Raw genomic sequence first — 23,930 nt, forward strand, 5'->3', positions numbered from 1 at the left:
GATAAGGTACATAGCTGGATGTATGATATGACTCTGGGACGATATATCTTATGCAGAATGATTCAAACAGACTGTAAGGTTGTAAATCTTTAACAATGTATGTTTTATTTAACTTGACTTCGCTGAGTTGTGACTAAACTGTGGTTGGAAAAACTCTTCATTGTAAGTGTTTTTGTCCTGCGGCAGCTGTATCAGCATCTTGAGATTCACCCTGATGTCTCACCAGGTGAGTGTTCAGCTTGTATTGCCACTGACTTTAGTACAATGAACCTTCTTTTTTTGAGTTCGAGCAAAAGTACTTTTAAAAAGCATGTAAACTGTTAGTGTGACCAAAATCATACAAAGTCAAAGCTCTTAATCTGGTTGGGGATAAAACAGTTCCTTCCAGTATACGCTCAGATAGAATCAAATGAGCCTCGATACTCTTTGCACCTCTTTCTGTATGACATTTTCGATGTGTTGTTTGAAGCTTAAACATATCCAAAGAAACGTCAGAGGCAACAGATCAGGACACTCAGAGGTAAAACAGCTACAAATCACAAGAGAAAAAGAATCTTGCATAATACTGTTTTGTAAGAGATCAGAGAGAGCAGGTCTGGGATGGTGCCAGCGCAAAGTCACCTTCCTCACTCCTCACCTCGTCTAGACTGCTGAGGACTGTACAGCTAATGAATAACATTCAGGACCTCTTGTGTTCTTTGTGCAAGTTTCTATCTGCATTTATTGCAATGAGTGTGTCTCCTTGAGACTTTATATCTAGTACTGTGTAGTGTGTCCCTTGCATTCTAACTTTGCAGATCAGAAGTTACCCTATATTTATAACCTGTCCTCATGGGGATGGACAAACTCCCACAGAGTCAAACAAGACAGGACAGTCTGTACAGGAAGGTGTGGAAATAGGAGGTAAGCATATATAAAGTCATACTGTGCTGTTGTGTTTTTATATGCATGTGTGAAAGAAAGTCAAAGGAAAGAACGAGAACACAGTTGCCCTCATGTTCTTAAGAAGAGACATAACTCACTCTGTCTCAGGGAACATTGTTTCTCGTCCTCTGTGCTTCATTGGTCACCTCTGCAATAGATCTAAAAATAGAAAGTCACCAGAGGCCCCACAATGTCATTAGCAACAGCTCACCTGATTATGACAGTGATTCATCAGCAGGTGAAAGGAAAAATGAACACCTCCGGGAAATAAAGAGTGGTTCTGGCCTGAGTGCAGCACAGCAACAGAAGTAGCACTGGAACATGCCGTGGGGTTAAGTTACAGAGCAATACCAAGCACCATGGTGAGTAACGGCAGTGTAGTGTAAGATATCTTGTGTCTTTCACTCCAGTTTTGTAAGACTTTAGGGACCTGGCTGAGGAGTCTTTTCTACTTTGGTTCCCGACTAAATAAATAACCCAGAAGTATCTATGTAAGTGGCAGCCATGATAAAAGCTGATTGAATTCAAGACTGATCTCACAGCAAAATGGAACTGATGCTTGCAGGGTGGAGCTATACATTAGATTATAAATTAGAGAATAGCTTGCTCAGCCTAGGTGGAGAACTCAGCTAAATCAAGGCTGAGCAATGAGCCAGCGAGAAGTTTGTTCATCTGTTCGCTTGTTCCTGGTGGAATGGGAGCTTGCCACAGAGGGCACTACCTCTAGGAGCACTGGGCAAGTTAGCTAGTTAGCAGTTTTAGGCTTGCTCAGCTCCTGTGAAAGTGAAAACATTGTTATTACAATCATTCTTTCTACTTTCTTCAGAAACGTTTTGCGGCTTAGACACATGGCTGAATTATTTTTTTTAAACTGAGCTTTATTAAACACACAGTTGTAACAGAGTCATTGTATACATATGACTGAATTACCACATTAATAGCAGTGATGAGGGCTTATCTTACTCCTATATTACCGTTCACTGAATGAGAAACAGGATGTAGAAGAAAATGTACAATTAGAAGGTACACGGATTACTTTTGAATTGGACTTCCACAAGCTGTGACACTTGCATAATAACAGTGTTTTTAACTGAGGACTATATATTCTGGCAACCAAATTTGAATAAAATATGGGACACACAAAAATAAACTACCTTTACCTTTAAGAACCATACCAAATTACTAAGACTATTCAGATTTTTTGGGAACTCTACATAGTATTCAGTGAGCTGTTTATTCCTCCTACCACTGTGACCAATGTGACCCAGAATCCAATTTAAGACATGTGCTTTAATCTAATTAGTAACTCATTCAGCTGTATTTCCATTCTGCCAGAGGAAGCAGGTCGCCAGCCACTGAATCGCCCAGACAAATACACAGTAAGAAAAATAGACTCACATTGCTATGCTTTTGAATGCACACCATGCACCATGAGTCAAGAACAATAGCCCTAATTTCTGACTGACAGGCGTTTATGTTTCTAAACGTTATCACGTTTGGGGAGGCATTCAGGTTCCTTGTGGGTTTATCAAATTCTTTTTAACCATGAAAGACCATGTAAACCTTCAGTATTTCTGAAATCACAAGAGGGAGGAAAATAACTACGGTATACGTCAAGAAGACGGTAGAATAAAGCTTTATGTGGGTTGCTGGCTGCATTTACAGATCTCCACTTTCCTCTGTTCTTATTGCTTTTATCTCACCGGGTTCTATTTATTGCATGCAGCAGTTTTTAAGATTTGTAAGCTGTGTTGCTGCAGGTAACAAAGTGCTGCACATCTGAAAAAAATGTATTAGAACGCTTGTTTTGATACTCACCCAATCAACAACTGGCTGTTGCATAATTACATATTCTGAATGGCTACATGTAAGTTCTTCTTTGGATGTGGGCTGCCTTTTGTTCCGTTCTCTGTCAGATGATCCCACACTGCTTCAATAATGTTGAGGTCCGGGCTCTGGGGAGGATTCATCCCTCCATAAGACCTGTTGCCACTGATTTTCAGTCCACTTCTTGTGTCATTTGGCACAGCTCAGCCTTTTCTCCCTGTTTCACTTCCTTAAGAATGGCTTCTTGACAGCCACCCTTCCATGGAGACCATTTCTGATGAGGCTTGGGCCAACAGTAGATGGATCAGCTGAAGGTCCAGATGCATCTCTGAGGTCCTGTGTCAGGTCTTTGCTGGATTTTTTTTTCTCACTTTCAGATACTGTTCATTGGCTGTAGATAGATGTTTTAGGCCTGCCACTGCTTCTTTTGTTCTTTACTTCAGTTTCTTAATTTTTTTTAAGGACACTGCACATCATGATGAAATATACCAAGATTTGCATGTAACAAAGTGCCCAAATAAAACAATTTTAAAATTTAAAATTGGTTCTTTGCTAAGTTGTCTGTTATTTGTAGACCCAACACTGGTCGATCCCTTCAGTTAGACCTTTTTCTTTATTTTGTACTTTAGTAATAGGTCAGTGTTAGTAGTTTAGCAAACAAAAAAAACCTCATTCTTCTGAAAATGATCAAGGACATGACTGAAAATTAGGTTTGGAGGAAGGTGTGTGTAATCAAGGTAACTATTACTGTAATATTGCTGGCAGCATCTCACATTTTCTTATAAATGTTAGTAATAAAATGCTCCAAGTAGCTTTGTCCCATTTTAACCAGGTGAGACTAACTCGTCTCAACATTGAAGAGCTTCTTAACAACCTGCACCATATTCACACACATAACCAACCACCTTATTATTTGTTCCAGAACCACAGCTCATTTGAAATACAAATTTATGGAAAATGAATCACTCAGAGCCTTTGGGTTAGATAAAAGGACTCATAGTAAGCTGAAAGAGGTCAAAGAGAAAATTGCAAATGACCATCCGTAATTTATATGCTCTGAGACCTTTCTATGCTCTCCAGCTATTAAGGTCAAGACAATTGCATGAATGTGAGAATCTACAGGAAAATGTGCTAAATACATCAACATTTGTGTCTGTATGTTTAGCATTTAGGTAGTTTTTAAACATTAAGCTAACACACTGACCCAGAACTTTAAGTAGAAAATTCTACTCATTAAAATGATCATATCAAGCAATTTTTGTGAGCAAACCTTTCCTCACTAAACCTCTTATACCACTATTTTAATAGTTCCTGACCCTTTAGCTGTTACAGACACAATGATGAGACATTGGTGCTCCCAAAAAAACCAACAGAAAGCAGGGAACAGCTGGCGCCCTCCCATGGTTCACTGACAGCATACCAAGAAGGACAAAACCCCTCAGCAGCTGAGAATCTGCTCCTGGTTGCCTCCTTCATCAAAGTGGAGAAGCTTCAGAATAAATAGAAAAACAAATATAATTGTTTACTTTCCATTTACACAATATTACAAACACAACTATTTGTTGAATTGAGAGAAAATCCTAATAGCATCGCATAATTGATCATTTAGCAATAAAGCACTCAAGCTGGGTACAACCAAATGCTGTAAATGTAAGATTACATCATTCTCACATTTGATGGAACCCATAACTGAAGCTATTCAACACATAAGCAAAGATCCAGGGCAAATATCACCAGCTATTCGAAACAACAGCATCACGGCAGGGAAACAAACACAACAGCGCTGCATCTGCAGAAAAGGCAGAGCTATAACTACAGAGAGACTGCTGCAGGAAAAGATCTGAAGCTTTGATATATTCTTGCTGACGACAACAATAAAAATGCTTGTGTCCACAAAAAGGTGAAAATTGCTTTAGTGATTTACAATTTTCTCCAAATAGCGAGCTATGAGTCACAAGCTTAAAGATTTACGGGGGTGGGGGGGTCTCAGTCTTCTGTGTCTGTCATCGTTTTTCTTTCTTTCACAGGACCAAGAGCTTGAAACTGACCTGAGTCAGACTTGGGAGTTTTTGGTACAATTAGGTTTTGATTAAACTTCAGGGTGAAATATTCTTGAGGATTTTACTAAACAGTTGTCAATTAATTTACTGCTAGTTTACAACCGCTTTGTGGAGCTTTCTGTACTCTTATTGTCTTCATTGTTGGCAATTTCATAAAACTACTCCATGTACACAAATAAACTCTTCCTCAGTCAGTGCTTCCTACATTTCTCTTGAATAGGAAATTTCTGCTTCAAATTTCTGGTGAATGTGTACAAAGAGAAAAACAGACGTTTTATGTGAGTAAGAATCAATTCATTCTTTCTTAATGTTGATGATAAGGTTTCTCGTGAGTGTAAAATTGCTTCTCCTGACTTGTGCCAACCATTTGTTTCCCCTCTCTGTTTCAGGAAACTGCACATTTGTATGCCTTTTTCTGATTGACTGGAGCATCCCCATGAATAACAAGAGACCCTGGTGGATAAACAACATGGAGAAAAGGACAATAACTAACTTGATATGTTCTGTTTAACATTTATTCAACTATAGTGGAAAATGAGAGTGAAGTCTGAGCACAAAAATGTACGAGTTTAAATTGCAGGTTGCACATGCAAATCAAAGAGAAACAACCCATGTAAAAAAAAGGACACTATATTTATTTTGAAACTGAATATTTCATGTGTTCATATTATAGATGCAAACATAGAGGCTTTTTGCAATGCATTTCCTGAGACAACACGTGTAACATAACTGTGAACTGATTCTAATCCACTGATCCATGGTTCTTCTTTCAGTTTTTAATCTGTATTTTGAACCATTCGTCCTCCTTTAGTCCCTCTCAAAATATCTGAATCTGAACACCATTAACGTTTGAGTGCACGACAAAAATAATCACCAGCAACAGGCTTAGTAATTTTAGAAGTGTCGATAAAATTTTATCATGTATACATACTGATCCCAAATGACTTTTTTTTATTTATTTACAAATTGCCGGACAACGGACTTCCTGGATCTGAAAGCTGCATGAATCACGTGACGGTGGAGAGGTTTGTCAGGACTGATAGGCACACCCCCATCTTCACAGAGTCCCTGTTTATGTTCATTCTTCAACGCCAAATCTTCCAGTGAGAAAGTCGTAGACTCTCTCGGCCAGCACCCCCCACCTCCCCTCCGATTCTCCCTCTCAGTGGGAGGACAAGGCCTGCTGGGTGCAGCTTGTCCTCCTAAATGCTTCTGGAAAATCGGGGTCTATCAGTAGCCACCGACCCCCCCTCTGTATTTCTCATTCAACAGCAACACAAAGCCTGCGCGGACAGAGGAGAGCCCTCCAAATAAAAACAACTCACAGTTAGCAGAAGTGCTAATGCTAGTTAGCAGGAGTGCTAACTCAGCAACAACAGCAAACAAGCGACCGGAGTCGTTTTACCAAAGAGGACACAAAGAAAGTAGAGCAAAGACTGGATATTCACTGGACACCGGACCTTGTCCGGTTTTATCCTCAAAGACTAAGGTAACAAACAGACGCACTGTGCGTTAGCATTGGCTAAACGTGGCTAACAGTAAGACCTCTAACTAAACTATACAGGGACCGTATTGATGTGATCTTTAAAGATTGTAGACGTGACCACGTTTAAATAGAAAGGCTAATTTGAGTTGCTTCCAGACGAACCGTCCTCCTTTGTCTAACCTGGGACCTTAAACACAAACCGCACTCCAGCACCTGAACGTCTCTTTTAAGGAGAACCGAACCCACATACGGATTTAAACATCCCGCTCTGTATGATCCACGTGTCGTGATGTACCACGTGCACCGAAGTTTCCACATGCCGACACACGTCTATTGAAACCACACATAGTCGTAGTTTCCATCTTGTGACCTTATCGCTCAGGTGGAAATGGCTGCCATTTTGTTCTGTAGTTTTTCCCGTCTCCACACATACATTCACTCAGGTAATTAGTTGTCTTTCACTGTTATTTCACAGTATATTAGTGTTATGACACGCCATCCCTGCTCCTTCTTCCAGAGAAGGGACGCGAACATTGCAGGACTGCTATGCATCCTCTTCACATTACACTGGAATTAGCAGCTTGTTATCCTCTGCATTTGTATCACTGACTCCAGCATGTGAAGCTCGTGCTCACAGTCACATTAGCCCGGCCTCACGGCGCTGGAGTTTAAAGACATCGAACAGATAACTCTGATCATTTGAACAACCTAGACTTCATGTAGTGGACCAGACCACCCAGATGGGAGAGAGTTAAACTTGGGTGGAAAACCGGCTCATAAGAAGTCCATTTTATCAAGTTATTACCTCCCAGTGACAGTGTTTGTGTCATTGTTCCTTGCAGATGTCCAGCATCTTTTGATGAAGGTATTGGTATCTAAAATATCCCTGCAGACCCAGAACCAGGACCCAGATGTACTTCATGTAAAAGAGGGGAAAGAGGAGCTCTTACCAGACAGGAAAGAGAGCCACCCAATGTGCTGGAGGAGGATATCACCAGGTTCTCCAACACTGCTTTTCCTGTGAAAAGTGAAGATGAATCTCTGTCCTCAAAACACATTAAAATCAGTTTGAAGACAGCAGAGAGGCTGAGGGTCCAACCAGCAGCTCAGCCAAGCTGATGAACGAAGACACTGATGTAGAGGATTGTGGAGGAGCAAAACCAGACAGAAACCAAGATCCAAATAATAAGGTACAATCAAATATTGAAAAGTCGATGATTGACAATTGGCAGAAACCTTTGTCAGATTCCGGATCTGAAAATGAGGATAGTGACAGTGGCTCTAAGGAGAGCAGGAAGCCTGAGTTGGGTGTAAATAGTCATGTGGGATGTAACGCTGGCAAAAAATCATTGAAGAGCGAAATCACAGAAGTACAAAGCGATGCAGGAGGCGCACTGTTTGGCTGTGATGTTTGTGGGAAAAAATTTAACCAAAACAGGTCTCTTAGAGCACATAAGACAATCCACATAAAAGATAAATCGTTTGGCTGCGATTTTTGTGGGAAAAAATTTAACTGCAAGGTAACTCTGGAGAGGCACATGAGAGTCCACACGGGAGAAAAACCATTCGGTTGTGATGTTTGTGGAAAAAGATTTAACCAGAGTGGACATGTTCAGTCACACATGAGAGTCCACACAGGAGAGAAACCATTTTGCTGTGACGTTTGTGGAAAAAGGTTTAACCAGAGCACAACTCTTAAAACGCATATGAGAGTCCACACGGGAGAGAGACAGTTTGCCTGTGATGTTTGTGGGAAAATGTTTAAGCGAAACACCGCTGTTCAAGCTCATATGAGAATCCACACGGGAGAGAAACCGTTTATCTGTGCCGTCTGTGGACAGAGATTTAACCAAAGTGGACATCTGCAGTCGCACACGAGAGTCCACACAGGAGAGAAACCGTTTGGCTGCGATGTTTGTGGGAAAACGTTTAACCAGAGCATAACGCTTAAAACTCACATGAGAGTCCACACGGGAGAAAAACCGTTTGCTTGTGATGTCTGTGGCCGGAAATTTAACTTGAAGGTAAATTTTACGAGACACGTGCGAATCCACACAGGAGACCAACCGTTTGTCTGTGATGTTTGTGGCAAAAAATGTAACCACAACAACACTCTTAAACAGCATATGAGAATACACACGGGAGAGCAACCCTTCGCCTGCGATGTTTGCGGACAAAGATTTAAGTGGAAAATTTGTCTTACGAGACATATGAGAGTCCACACGGGAGAGAAACAGTTTGGGTGACGTGTTTAGGACAAAACCTTTTATTTATATTAAGTGGCAGGGTTGGTTGCAAATAACTAAAAAAAATAGATTTACTATATAATCTACAACTTGGAGAATCTGGTTTTGAGAGCATCGGACGACATCTTCTTGAGTTTTTTTCTGTGAAAACGTGGATTTCTGAAGCATTTTTCTGTGCTGGTTTGGATGCTTTGCTGCTGGTAGGACTTCTGCTGGTAATAGTTACCATGGAAACGGGACGGTTGTTAACCTGTTGGAGCAGCTAACTGAGCTTTCCAAACTCCAAGTAATGCCTGGAATAAGACTTAAATCAAGATGAGATGAAGAGGAGACGTCTAAGATGCAGAGCAGGAACTAAATGGAGAAAAAGGAGAAAGGGGGTTAAAACAATTCTTCGCTTGATCATCATGGGAAGATGAAAGATCTTTTCATCAGGACATGGCTGCAGGAACAACTCTAACAGCTCCTTGCTCAGCTTTAAGACTATCCAGGCAGACAGAGACTGCAGACAGAGTGGTAAAGGAGCAGGATTATAGAGCTTGTTTACAACAGATGGTGTAATCCTGGACTGTTGGCTGTGAGTTCCTGTCGACATTGTCCACCTGTGTTACCCGTCAATGCTGCATGAACATTCATCAGCTCAGTTGTTGCTAAGCTGCAAAAATTATACCCCAACCCACCGATGGCATCCTCTGAAGATTACTACCACACCTTTCTCTCTGCTTCATTTAAATTTTTATAAAATGTTTGTTAGCTGATTTATATTTTATTTTGTTATATATCTATAACAATGGTGTATCTTTATTAATGCTGGAGCAACATCATTTCTCTTTGTGGATTAATAAAGTATTATTGAACTGAATGACCACTACCACAAAGTCTCCATCCTCAGTCAGCACAGCAGTCTGGACCACCATTTAGCAGGAAAAATAACAGCTGATAAGGGGAAAAGATCAGCTGTGCCTCTTAGGATGATTTATTCTTTTTTGCTGTAAGTAATCTCTTCAAAGTGAAGATCAAGACACCGTGTCTTTGCTCATATTCAGCTGTTAGCTGAGTTACTTTAGTTACTACTAAATCTGTTTTTTTTTTTTGAGCACTTCACTCCAAGAAAGTTTCTGCAGGTATCCATCAGATGACCCTCTGTCCAGTGACTTTGAATAGGTCCTACAGAGAGTGAGAAAACACGAGAGCACCGTCCTGTATGAATATTCTCCCTGAACTTTAGTTTATTAGTTAAATGTTGTTTTGTTTGGTCAGGTGACAAGAAAGAGGGACCTTACTGTGAGCAAATTAATAACCGCTAAATGTTAATCAACAATTAGCATATTGTGCCTAAATCTGATCCTCTCTTTGCTTTTTTACAAATTTATTTCAGTTAAAAATGATATTTCAAGATGTTTTTCATTTTTGTGGAGTCGGGTGTTGTGGGATTTGTGTGTTACGCATCATACAATGTGTTTTAATTTTGAATCTCGGTACAAATGTGTTTAACATGCAGTGGACAGATACGGTTAACATTTAGTTATGAGTGATAGAAATGGCCTGGTATGATTTTAGAGGTTGATCCTACATAGAAAACTGTCTAATGACTCCTGGCTCCTTCCAGTTCCCCTAACAGGCCTAACGCCAGCTTTTTTAATATCGGACATTTTTCTTTACACTTGACTTATCATTGGGTAATTTTCCAGGAGCAGTACTCAGGAGTTCTTAACATCATTAGTTGTCTGCTGCTGGAGTACACCTCCACCTGTACTGACAAACTGGCAGCGCGGTGATATTTTGATTTCTAATTTAGCATCTGACAGATTGACGTTACTGATGAACATAATTTTAACTTAAGTTTGTCTCGTCTTATGTGAGCCATGATATATTGAATGCTTTGCAGTCAGGCTGATAACATTGTAAATTAAAGTGCTCCTCCGTCTTTTTGTTATTTCACAGCACACAGAGAGGGCTTTTACCTACTATTACTCCCGACCGTTCATGAATCAACCCCCTAACTGTCAGTGTTTTGCAGTTAGGAGGATATGAGAGCCCGATAAGGTTGATGTAAGTATCTGAGGAATAATTTGTCACAGTTTATTTCTACATTTATTCGTTTAGCAGCAGCTAACGCTAATGTCTCGGGTAATGAGGATGACATGCACCAACTTCTAAATGTTTATTGCTGTTACTTTTTGAAAGGATTTCATAAACCTTGTTATTATGCTATTTATTTGTTAATTTACGGTTATGTTCTGTAGTACCGCCCACAGCTGGGAGGTGAAGGTGTGTTTCAGTAAAACTTCTCACTATAATTGTCACACTGAATGCCGTTTACTGCCCTTGGTCCATTACAGTTGATCAGAAAGCATTTACTAGCTTCTGTTAGTCTCTTACAGCTACGCTGCTGAATTATTCCCCTCTCTGATTAAAAGAATAACTTGCTGTATATATAGTAAGTATAACCATGAAAAAGCCATGCACTGTTTATCGTACTCGGCAGAGTTGGATCTCTGCTCTAACAAGGAGGGACTGGTGAAGATTTGGATTTGTGCACATGACATTTAATTCCTTGTCCTCACAGGAGCTGACCCAATAATACCTCCACCTTTAGACATTGGATATTTGGATTCGGATAACTGTGATCATGATACTGATGATTATTTCCGCAACCAAGATTATCACCTGGTGACCTCCCATGTGCAATTTATCAGAAGAGAGTTGAATTTATGTGAAAGACCAGCCATAAAATAGTCTTTTTGTTGTTCCATGACCTCCCACTTTCAGAAATAACTACAGTGAGCTCCATCAAGCTGTGGTTGCAGCCTACGTTTTTCCATATCCATATCTGGAGGACGCCCGTCATAGTGCAGGCTCCTCCCTCTGTCGACCTCCAGTCGAGACCTTAGGTTATTACATTTTTTCACTAGGTGCTTTCAAGAGAAATAATTACTTAAAAGGCTCAACGATGCATTCAGGTAACACTAGTAAAACTCGGCATGCCTTGCATTTACCCAAATTGATTTGTTGTATCTGCATATCGAGGTTAGCTTTTCTGCAGCAGTTTTCCAACAAGAAGCCACAGCTTCAGAGAATCCTCCAAGCTTTTAATACCTCCATTCTTCTTCTCTGCTTTTCTGACTTGGAGCGAGGACAAGGAATGCTCCGATTAGCTTGCTGTTAAACCTTCAGGATCCTTGTGATCTGCCAGCAGCCACGACCCCTCATTCTCATGCAGTCCCCTCAACAAAGACTGCATGAGACTTCCACTTCAGTGAAAGTACAACTTACAGTGAGCATACAGCTGAGAGCTCTCAACAAAAAAAGAGTCACCTCAATGTTAGTGGGAATGCTAACCCTGAAGGAACAACAAAGAAGAGACCAGAATCCTTTTTCCAAGGAGGACACAAGGACTGAACAGCAAAGACGAGGCATTTACTGGATACCAGACCATCTCCAGCACTTCATTCAAGGACCGAACTGTCTCTTAAGGCCTGAAGTAACAAACACAATGTGCTTTAGCGTTAGAGCTTTGAACAGCTAAGCATAGGACCATACAAACAGTTCTGTGGTTTCTAACTTTAATAAATTCTGTTTCACCGCTTCATATCCTTCATGTCTAAACTGAACGTCTCATATCTGTCCCAGATCAACACTTACAGACCAGCTGAGGACTGTTACTGCTGTTTAATTATTCAGTCCTGGTTTACAGTGGTGCGTTTAGATTAATAATTGTATTGAACATTATTAACTGCTTTAAAGATGCTAATTAACCACTAAGTACTAAGTTAGTTCTTACCATATCTGCAGCAACACTGTATACCATCACTGCTGTGCTATAACGTCACACTTGTACATGATTAACATGTTTGTATCGTTGTTCCCTGCAGATATCCAGCAGCTGTTGATAGAGGAAATAGCATCCCATGAATCGAGCCTCAGCCTGGACCTATAGTCCCAGAACCTTGACCCAGATGTGCTTCATTTAAAGGAACTCCTGACCAAGCAGGATAGTAAGAGGATGCCACCAGGTTCTCTGAAGAATGAAGAAAATGGAGATTAATCTCTGTCTTTAAAACTCCAGCAAAAGCAACATGCAGTGAGGCAGAGGGTTGAACCAGCACCTCAGCTGAGCTGATGAACAGAGAAACGTAGAGGATTGTGGAAGACCAAAACCAGCCAGAAACCAAACAGTCAGGTACAGTTAAAGATTGAAACGTTCCTCTGAGACTGAAGTCCGTCAGTGATGATGAGGAGTGACAGTTGGCAGAAACCTTTGTCAGATTCTGGATCTGAAAGCGAGGGCAGGGACAGCAGCTCTGAGGAGATCAGGGCACCTGAGTCGAGTGGAAAGAGTCACGAAGGACGTAACAAAAGCATAAAGTACTCAAACTGCCCTGAGTGCGGTATGCATATGAGAAAGAAATCTCTTTTGCGACACATGAAAATCCACACAGGAGAAAAACCATTTGGCTGTGATGTTTGCGGAAAGAGATTTAAAGTAAAGGAAAACCACAGAAGACATATGAAAGTGCACACAGTGGAGAAACCGTTTGGCTGTGATCTTTGTGGGAAAACATTTAACGTTAAGCAAAACCAAAGAAGGCATATGAGAGTGCATGCAGTGGAGAAACCGTTTGGCTGTGATCTTTGTGGAAGAAAATTTAACTTGAAGATAGATTTAACAAAGCACAAGAGAGTCCACACAGGAGATCAGCCGTTTGTCTGTAGTGTTTGTGGACTGAAAATTAACCGTAAAAGCAACCTAAAACAACATATGGTAAAACACTCAGGAGAAAAGCCCTTTGCCTGCGATGTTTGTGGACAAAGATATTACTGGAAAACAGGTCTGACAAAGCATATGAGAATACACACAGGAGAGAAACCCTTCGTCTGTGAGGTCTGTGGACGGAGATTTAACTGGCAAATGGCTCTTATGAGGCACAGGAAAGTCCACACGGGAAAGAAACGTGTCTCGGATAAAACCTGTTAAAGTGGCAGCGTTCCTTGAGTGAATCATTTACTATATAATGTACAACTTAGTAAAATGTAAAACTGAATCTGCTTTTGAGTGTGAGTTTAAGATGGCAGCGTATCATGTTGTTCCTCTTTATGAACGCTACTTTAAAGTCTCCATCCTCCATCTGCAAAGCACCATAAATAGTGTTCAGAAGAAAATAGAAGTAAAACTTGGCCTGATCAGTGATGGCTCTTTGGGGAAGAGATCAGCAGTGGGCACCTCTTAGAGTTGATCTGTTTTGCATTTTCTTCCTGTTGAAATCCAAACAGTTGACATTTTTTGGAATATTAAACCAGAAACAAACATTATTATATTCATCATTTAAAAAGTTGTCGTTATGTCGTTCGTCTCCATGGCGTAGTTGCGTTGTACTGCCGTTACGCGCCAGAGGTCCAGTACGTCCGTCTTCGGTTTTCTTGTCTGAGTTTCCCGTCTCATCAGCGACTCGCCAGCCAAGGCTGAAGAGCATCCCCTTCCCTGCTTTGTTTCTCTTCCTTCCCCGGGGCTCCTAACATCCAGGCTTTTGGATGGCGAGGAAGCCGGAGAGAACCCACGCACACACGGAGGAGAACATACAGACTCCACACAGAAAGGCCCCAGCCAGGAACTGAACCTGGAACCCTCTTGCTGTGAGACGACGGTGCTAAACCACCACATCAGCCTCATTTAAAAAGTCGAAATAAGTAGAAGGTGGATCTGGGAATGAAAACATATCGTATGTAGGCAACATGACTGAATTAGATGGTGAATGATTAGAATGTGATGATCTGCCTAAGCAGAGAGATCACAGTATTGTCTGTAGGGCACATGCACAATGCGGTGCTATGCTGTTGTGCAGAACAACCATGCACAAAGGACTCATACTTGCAAAGGTTGGTCAGGCAAGGTTTTCAGGTCAGATGGCACCACGACAAACCTTTTCAACCACTTAAAGAGACGGCATCCTAAACTAAAGAGGCAACGGTTAACTTCAGACCGAAATAAACCACTTTATCATAGATATTTAATAAAGGATCTCCGTCTGTGAGGACAAAGAAGTGATGGAAGGAGATAAGTGAAGCGGCTACCTTTTATAATGTGAAATATCTGGTTCCCATTAAATAAGGTTTAAAAGCAGCTGATCTGCAGTGCGAGCTGCACAGCCTTAAATACTCTTTCATACATACTTGTTAAATGTTCATTGTACTTGGCACATGTTGGTAAAACTGCTCAAACTGAATAAAATCTGTTTGGCTTAAATGCTTTGTTGGGTTTTTTATCTTTATGGTTGTTTTTACAAAGAGAAATAGTTTGGTTGCACTGCTCAGTAACACAAAATAGTAAAAAAATCAATCGCCATTGTTTCTCCATCACACTCTGTAACTATGAATATAAGTCCAGGCCATGAGAATCAAAAATTAAGACACATTTTTCTTTCTTTGTGAAGCTGAACTTAAAACCGATCCATCGTCCAACAATCCCCGTTAGTGGGAGAAAAGCGAGACTTTTGAGTTTCACGCAGATGATAACTGGAAGCTCGCTCCGGCTCTAGTTTTTATTTCTTATTCTCTTTGTCTCTCTCCCATTTTCTCTCCCTTCGGTCCTGGTTTTTACCTTGTTTTTACTTTTTTTTTAAATCACTTTATTCTTATACATTACCAACAATTTTTGTTTTGTGATTTGTTTCAGGGCTTTCACAGATTTGATTTTTGGCATCAGTGGGAGAGTTCTGTGCTGCCAAAGTTAATCAGGAGGCAGTCAGCATGATTTTTGCCACTCGTCATCAAGTTTGTGTAGCTCCAGCCAGATCGCCACTTTGTTGATCCGCCAAGCCAGCGTTAAATCTACAAAGTTATATTCGTGAGTCGTTTTGGGTCAGTTTTGATGCGCCGTTTAGTGGACATCAGCCCTGAATCGCCATTCTTTCCACACGATGGAGAGGAGAGGAGAGGAGAGAAAACAGCCTCTTTACATACGACCCCGGACCGCTAATTAACCACTAAATACTAAGTTAGTTCTTACCATATCTGCAGCAACACTGTATACCATCACTGCTGTGCTATAACGTCACAGTTGTACATGATTAACATGTTTGTATCGTTGTTCCCTGCAGATATCCAGCAGCTGTTGATAGAGGAAATAGCATCCCATGAATCGAGCCTCAGCCTGGACCTATAGTCCCAGAACCTTGACCCAGATGTGCTTCATTTAAAGGAACTCCTGACCAAGCAGGATAGTAAGAGGATGCCACCAGGTTCTCTGAAGAATGAAGAAAATGGAGATTAATCTCTGTCTTTAAAACTCCAGCAAAAGCAACATGCAGTGAGGCAGAGGGTTGAACCAGCACCTCAGCTGAGCTGATGAACAGAGAAACGTAGAGGATTGTGGAAGACCAAAACCAGCCAGAAACCAAACAGTCAGGTACAGTTAAAGATTGAAACGTTCCTCTGAGACTGAAGTCCGTCAGTGATGATGAGGAGTGACAGTTGGCAGAAACCTTTGTCAGATTCTGGATCTGAAAGCGAGGGCAGGGACAGCAGCTCTGAGGATATCAGGGCCCCTGAATCGAGTGGAAAGAGTCACGAAGGACGTAACAAAAGCATAAAGTACTCAAACTGCCCTGAGTGCGGTATGCATATGAGAAAGAAATCTCTTTTGCGACACATGAAAATCCACACAGGAGAAAAACCATTTGGCTGTGATGTTTGTGGAAAGAAATTTAGAGTAAAGGAAAACCACAGAAGGCATATGAAAGTGCACACAGTGGAGAGACCGTTTGGCTGTGATCTTTGTGGGAAAACATTTAACGTTAAGCGAAACCAAAGAAGGCATATGAGAGTGCACGCAGTGGAGAAACCGTTTGGCTGTTATGTTTGTGGAAAGAAATTTGTCGAAATTTCAATTCTGACACTGCACATGGTCATTCACGGGAGAGAGAATCCGTTTGGCTGTGATCTTTGTGGGAAAACATTTAACACTAAGCAAAACCAAAGAAATCATATGAAAGTGCACGCAGTGGAGAAACCGTTTGGCTGTGATGTTTGTGGGAAAAGATTTAACGATAAGCAAAACCAAAGAAGGCATATGAGAGTGCACACAGTAGAGAAACCGTTTGGCTGTGATCTTTGTGGAAGAAAATTTAACTTGAAGATAAATTTAACAAAGCACAAGAGACTCCACACAGGAGATCAGCCGTTTGTCTGTAGTGTTTGTGGACTGAAAATTAACCATAAAAGCAACCTAACACGACATATGGTAAAACACTCAGGAGAAAAGCCCTTTGCCTGCGATGTTTGTGGACAAAGATATTACTGGAAAACAGGTCTGACAAAGCATATGAGAATACACACAGGAGAGAAACCCTTCGTCTGTGAGGTCTGTGGACGGAGATTTAACTGGCAAATGGCTCTTATGAGGCACAGGAAAGTCCACACGGGAAAGAAACGTGTCTCGGATAAAACCTGTTAAAGTGGCAGCGTTCCTTGAGTGAATCATTTACTATATAATGTACAACTTAGTAAAATGCTTTTGCTGTGAGGCGACGGTGCTAACCACCACACCACCCTGCAGCCTCATTAAAAAAGTCGAACTAACTAGAAGATGGATCTTCTGTGGATCTGAGAATGAAAACATATCGTATGTTGGCAGCATGACTGAATTAGATGGTGAATGATTAGAATGTGATGATGCACACATGCACATGCTGTGCTCTTGTGCAGATAAATCCATTTTTTTCCCTCAACCAAATCACATTATTTGCTAGTTTGCTTCATCTCCAGAGAAAGACCAATCACTGACGTGGACTTCTCACTCTCCAACCTTGTTTGACTTTGTGTAGCAGGAAGCTAAAGCTGAAAATGAAAACAAAATGGAGGAGATGGTCCTTAAAAAGAAATCCACCTTTGTTAGATGGAACTTTTCCCCCAACAACTATGCAAAAAGGACCTTTTATAATGCGAAATATCTGGTTCCCATTAAATAAGGTTTAAAAGCAGCCGATCTGCAGTATGAGCCGCACAGCCTTAAATACTCTTTTATACATACTTGTTAAATGTTCATTGTACTTGGCACATGTTGGTAAAACTGCTCAAACTGAATAAAATCTGTTTGGCCTAAATGCTTTGTTGTCTTTATGGTTGTTTTTACAAAGAGAAATAGTTTGGTTGTACTGCTCAGTAACATAAAATAGTAAAAAATCAGTCGCCTTTGTTTCTCCATCACACTCTGTAACTATGAATATATGTTTTCTACCTGTATTCCTTCAGGTTTATACCTAATAACACATGAAATTGACTTATACAGAATCACAGCTTGATAATTACCATCAGACTGTGAGCTGTTCTAAACTTGTTGCTGTTAATACTGTGTATCGCACCCTGTAGCCAGATTAAACACTCCATTGTCAATAAAAAAGTATTTAGACATAAATCATGTAAACAAGAATAAAAGTGTTGCATACATAATAAGGCACAGTTCATATGACAAGTAAGCTGCAGTTTACATTAAAAAAAAAAAAAAAAACAGAAAATAAGGAATAAAGTCCAGACTTCTGCTATCTTATGGTTTGGAGGATGAAGCTGTTGTTCCAGTCCTCAGGCAGGAGGCCAGCAGAGTGAACAGACAAAGCTGACGATCTGTGCTGTCCCTGGTTATGTTGAGCCCAATGTCTCGGACGGAAGGAGAGGAGTCGTGATGATTTTCTCCATAGAAACCACCTTCTGTAGGTGCTTCCAGTCTGCTGCTCTGCAGCTGCCGTCACATACGGAGATGCAGCTCTGAGTAGGTGTTCGTCCCCACATGCACAAGCTGCAGCCTTCAGAGAGGAAGTCAAGGATCCAGCTGCAGAATCCTACAGGTGACAGTTTACTTATCACAGACTGCAGGATACATTGTGAAAGATTAATTAATGCTTACATTTCAAATCTATTATCCAAAATATTTTCTATAGAAGTCAGTCAGTAATCTCTTTCATATTTACTTGTAAAGTGATAAACTGCATCTTCTGCCTGCATTTGAGAACACTATTTTGTGTTGCATTGGATGGAAATGCGTTATGTTCACTGCTGCTAATGAAAAAAAATGTCCTCCTCATGAACACCACCATCACGTCTCCACCCTTCATGAGCAAAGCTGTCCGGTCCACCATGATGAGCCATCACACACTTATCACTGGGGAAAAAAGGCACCTGTTACTGTTATTTGCTCATTTTTTCCTTTAAAATGTGTTAATTAGTTAATTAGAGTATTTGAACAGAACATGGTCACAAAGGGTTTATTATGTCAAACATTTTAATTACTGTCAGGAACGCTCAAACAGTAGCAGTCAGTGCTGGCAAGTCTACAGTCTTCTCTTTGGAGATGTGCAAAAGCGAGCTGTGGAGAAAGGGGAAGGGTGAGTCCTTTGCTTCACATACACACGACTTGAACCCACTCCCACCCTGGCTTCAGATATTAGTGTTGGGGTCAAGGATGGACATTTTATCATAAGACAGTATCTTTGTCAAATCTGCTTAATTAAGGGTTGGTGGGTGTGTATCTAATTGGACAAACTAACAACAAAGATCCCACTGATCCTTGAGTCCTGGCAAGTGGAGAAAGGACTTTGTAAATCTCAGCATGTTCATCTCCCAACAGATCTAACAACTACAGAGAGCTGAGCTTAGTGAGGAATCTTTGTGAAATATCAAAACTGCAGATTAAAATGGAACGAGCTTGGATAAATAAGAATAAAAGATAGATGAATAAATAACCTCAGACCCTGGATAGGATAAAGCGAAAAAAGATGGAGTGTTCATGAATAAACAGCTGTCTTGCTGCTACTCTTGATAATAATAATGATGGACAGTTAAAGGTTGGAAATGTTAGAAATACTGATGAAGCTTTTTTGTTACCCTCCCCTTTTATTCGAATCTACTCTACAGTTTAAGCAGATTTGTGTGTATTATATGTAAAAAATCATTACTTTACTCCCAATGTGGCCTGTGAGGCTGAAGAGTTTCTGCGTCATATAGAACGAATGTTGTGTGTTTGTTTGTGTGTAGGATGAATTGGATGGAAGTTTCTCACAGAACCCTGACTGAACGAGTGCTGCACAAACAAACTGATGCTGTAAAAGCATATTATCATCCTGACTGTCATGTTTACTTTCCCTCACAAGATTTCTGATCAGCCTTATTACTGTACTGCATGTGCAACATTCATGTGAAATTCCAGAAAGGATAACAGCAGAGTGATAAGTCAGGTTGTTATGATACAGAACAAAAAGCTAAGTGATGTGAAAAGGTTTTAAATGTCACACTCAGAAGATTTTCTCAGCTGAATGGTTCTCACTAAACTTTATTATTGTATAATGATATAGTCTGCATGTTCTCTTGTTTCTGAATACAAGTTAGTCATGCAGTAGCAGAACGTTCCCTAGACTAAAAACTCCAACGTTTTCTTGGACTTGCATTGCGCTCCCCTCACATCATTCTGAAGTGTTGTTTCTCGGATTGAAACGAAAGGAGAACTAAGTTCAGACAGGTTCAGGTGTTGGACAAGCAATGAAAATAAAGCTTCTTTGTCACGTTTAATCATAAATATAATTGACCGTCGAAGCTAAAACAATTTCGGTTCCCAGATCATCGTTCTCTGGAAAAAGGTTTTCTGATGTCAGTGCAGACAAAGTCGTTGATGGCAACATGAAAAGTCTTTATGTTTAGAGAACCTAACGTCGTCTCACCATTTTCTAAAGATAAATTCCAGCCAAAGGGTTAGTGGAGCTAATCGATTCATAATATTTTGCATTGTAGATGTTAAAAGATATTCTGTTCTCAGACAAACTTTGGCACAAACTGTTCAACCATCTTAGCTTGGAATGACCTTTGGTGGATGCTCCTTTTACACCCAATCCTGACACCCTTACCCGACCAGTTAATCTGCTGATTGCTGATCTGCTGATTGTAGTGTGTTGTGAGTGTGTTGCTGGCATCAAATTCTAGATTTATTTAAAATGTCTGAATACATTGAAGTTGGTCAGTGAAGATGCTATAGTTTAATTACAGTGGGTTTTAGGGTTGGAGTATCACTGATTAGAGTAAGATATTTAAGAGTTTCGTCTTTTCAAATTGAAAATAGTGCCATTATTTAACCATTATAACGTATATATGTGGACATTAATTTGATATGAACAGGACAATATGGAACCAGTTCCATCAGTGCTTTGAATGAATCCCTCTTTCAAAAACACACTCCTGGAAAAACCAAGCAGGTACTAATATTCTTTTGTTAAAATGTCTGTAATTCCTTCTTACTGAACACCTCAACATGTATTCAGTGGTGCATTTGATAAATGGATGTTCAGAGATGTGGACAAGGGCTCCATCTGGTGCTTACAGAGTAAAATGACTGCAGCACATTACATGCTGGATAAAAGCTTCATGACTAAGTCTCACATCTGGAAAATGAGTAGATGCACATGAATGAACTTACTGCAGCAGTGGAAGCAGCTATCATTCGTAAACAGGAACAGTGTTAGACGTGGCTCTGTTTTAGTTTATTGTAGCTGTAATTGTAGTTGCAATGATGATGATTGTTCTTTACTGCTTCTTTCAGATACTACTTTTCCACTTGGTGATGAAATCTAAAATCTAAACCATATCCACTACCGCACTGGTCACATCTGTCATGAAGGGCCTTCGTCAGACAGGTAACTAATAAGCCAAATGTCACTTTGAATGAGATTGAGTGTTACTTAATGTGGGGATGAGTGAACTTTATAGAAGAACAACTGTCAGTGCAACAATCCGCTGATCAGTCATTAATGTGCAGCTGCCAAACAGAAGCCATTCCTCACTAAAATAAGCCTTTTAGCCTGCTGAAAGTCCACAGTTTGCCATTAATATCTGGAGGAATCAAGAGACTGAGTATTACTTCATCAATATCTAGTTGACAGCTTTATTCTGTGGGGATATTTCTCTCTGGCAGGGTCTGGGAGACTAGTCAGGATGGAGGGAAAGATGGAGACAAATACCACTGAGTATTAAGTTTTTATTGTCATCACATCTGGCCATGTTTCACAAAAATCATTTAAAAAGTCAGATTGTAACGTGCAGAAAGTGCAGTCTGAGATCTTTATACAGATAAAACTTTTATACTGGACCCTAGAATATAAAGTCAAATTTATTTATATTTCATGTACAAAACAATTCAAAGTGCTTTACTTTTTTTTAATAAAAGCATGGCAGCAGGTAGCAGAAAAAGCATTAAAAATATGTAAAAGAATATAGATGGAAAGAAAAAAAATAACCCCAATACCAAATAACTTGGGACACTGTAAAATGTAAATAAAACCTGAATCTTATAAACCAGTTTATTATTCAATACTTAACATAGAAAGCAATAAAACTAAAGCTTAAATAGTTTATGTAGAATTACTTAGTGATGGATAGAAATAAAAACCACTTGGTTAAAGGTTGAAAATGATTATGTTTTGGGCTGAAATATGTTCCTTTTACATTGTGATTGTCACCGTCATGGATGACACTTTTACACATCACATGCAGCTGCTTTCACACCCACACGAGGTCACATATTCCTAAAATGTAACTTTAGGTCATAAATGCTCGGACGGGTTTTGTGGAGGAGGATGTTTTGAATTGGAATATTACAACCTTTAGTTTTTGATACCCTTTATCTCCCATTGAAAGGATTTAAGGTGGATGGAAGAGAAACGAAAACTCACTTAAAGTTGAGTCTGAAACTAAACAAAAGGCAAAAAACTTTTTAGAAAATCAGAGAAACCATCCAAACTGTATTTTTTGACACTATGTAAAATGACTTCAGTGACTGTTGATGCCGTACAAAATCAACTATTTATCCATTTTAGATGGCTGTTTACATTTACACATTACACACTTTTTCAAACATTGCCTTTTGAAATCTTTCTGCTATGTGAAGACATTTGTGTTATTGTCAATTCCCTAATGGATATTCAGGATGCTACGCAGCTGTTGGTGCCGAGAGATTTATGACGTAACAATAAAGCTTCCATCCAAATCTGATCCAGAGACCAGCTCTGATATCAGCATCTAATGCACCAGGCCTCATTTCAGTTTCATTGAACAAAATGAACAATATCAGGAACACCCTCCACCAGATGGGTCCATATGTGAGCGTCAGTGTGATGGCGGCTGGCCAAACACTCAAGCTCCTCTTTTGTCATCAGCAGCACAGCAGGGGACATGGAGACCTCTTTCTACCACAGTTAATCAAATCAAAATTTTTTATTGTCTAAATTAATTGCTGTTTGCATGTTCATCCATTTCAGCAGGGCCGATGGAAAAATAAGCTAATGTTTAGGATTTCAGATTGGGCAGTCTTGTTCTTCTTGTGTTACTCATTCCCTCCACGCTCTCCTAAACAGAAACAAGACAATTATATCTTAGACGACTGGTTGGCACTTATCCAAAGTGACTAAAAATGACTGCAACAGCAAGCCTTAATTCACTGATTATATATTTTAGCAGTGTGAGGTCAAAGGGCAAAGCGTGAATCTGTGGAATCTGGAGAATTATCACGTTTGGCTGAAGTGAAGAACGCCGCTCTCAGTTTGGTGGATGTGCCAACACACACACACACAGAGCAGGGTTTTAAACACAGAATGGTGTAGATTTATGTGAAAGCTCATAAAGCTCTACCAGACGCAATGGGATGATGGGTGCTCACCCAAGCGACCTCCCACCATCTGTCCAAAATTAGCATAATGCACATTCCTACAACTTTCAGCTGTAATTTATCCTCCACCCGTGTTCATCCTCCCTTTGTGTTTTATCATGTCTGGAGCTACAGTCTCTATTTGCAGATATAAATGTTTACAAAGGTAAAATCTGTTTTTAAATGGACAAAAACACACACACACGACAGAAAAACCCAACTTGATTTGTATGGCCATCAGAATGAGTGAAACTTTACATTAAAGAATCACTTAATTTACTCCATTTTGTTATAAACTGGTTAAACTTTCTTTTATGATCAAAGGATGGTGCATGTTATAGCACAGAATATTAAACCGTATTTTTTATTGTGATTTTCCCACATCCTTGGAAAATATTTGGAGTCATAAATCAGAAGAGCTTTCTTCCACACGGCGTTGGTGCAGCAGTTTCTAAAAATACATATGCTCTGATTTGAAATGGTGATCAAGTCTTTAAAAATAACAACTATAATCTAATTTTCTCTTTTGCTGTCAGGTCGTCTTAGTTTCACTCATAAATCTTTCGTACAATGGCCTGAGTGAGGTCAGCAACCACGTAAAAATAAAGAGGAACACATCGCATCACTCTACTTTCAATCTCACAGAGTGGCCGAGCTCCTACACTGCATTGACTTTTCTATTGATTTTTGCCATGAAATTGGATGAGTAC

The 23,930-nt window shown here is 40.1% G+C and overlaps 1 protein-coding gene across 3 annotated transcripts; it reads left to right on the forward strand.

The window, feature by feature from the left end:
• Positions 1–5,878: 5,878 nt before the first annotated feature.
• On the forward strand, positions 5,879–13,461 carry LOC140313942 (uncharacterized). 3 transcript variants are annotated; one of them, XR_011917104.1, is made up of 3 exons: positions 5,879–6,300; positions 7,140–7,487; positions 12,419–13,461. XR_011917104.1 is itself a non-coding variant. In XM_072391933.1 (2 exons), the coding sequence occupies exon 2, from the start codon at positions 7,416–7,418 to the stop codon at positions 8,541–8,543; it is 1,128 nt and encodes a 375-aa protein (XP_072248034.1). In that variant the 5' UTR covers positions 5,879–6,300; positions 7,140–7,415; the 3' UTR covers positions 8,544–9,354. The 3 variants fall into 3 exon arrangements, 2 of the variants coding, with proteins under 2 accessions (XP_072248034.1, XP_072248035.1); XM_072391933.1 differs by lacking the exon at positions 12,419–13,461 and having other exon boundaries at positions 7,140–9,354; XM_072391934.1 differs by lacking the exon at positions 12,419–13,461 and having other exon boundaries at positions 7,196–9,354.
• Positions 13,462–23,930: the final 10,469 nt, after the last annotated feature.

The sequence above is a fragment of the Leuresthes tenuis genome, unplaced genomic scaffold (genome assembly GCF_036924035.1).
Source record: "Leuresthes tenuis unplaced genomic scaffold, fLeuTen1.0.hap1 SCAF_9, whole genome shotgun sequence".
Taxonomy (NCBI): domain Eukaryota; kingdom Metazoa; phylum Chordata; class Actinopteri; order Atheriniformes; family Atherinopsidae; genus Leuresthes; species Leuresthes tenuis.

Excerpts from the sequence above, each read along its gene's own strand:
- LOC140313942 (XM_072391933.1), top strand. The coding sequence starts at position 7,416 with ATGAACGAAGACACTGATGTAGAGGATTGTGGAGGAGCAAAACCAGAC.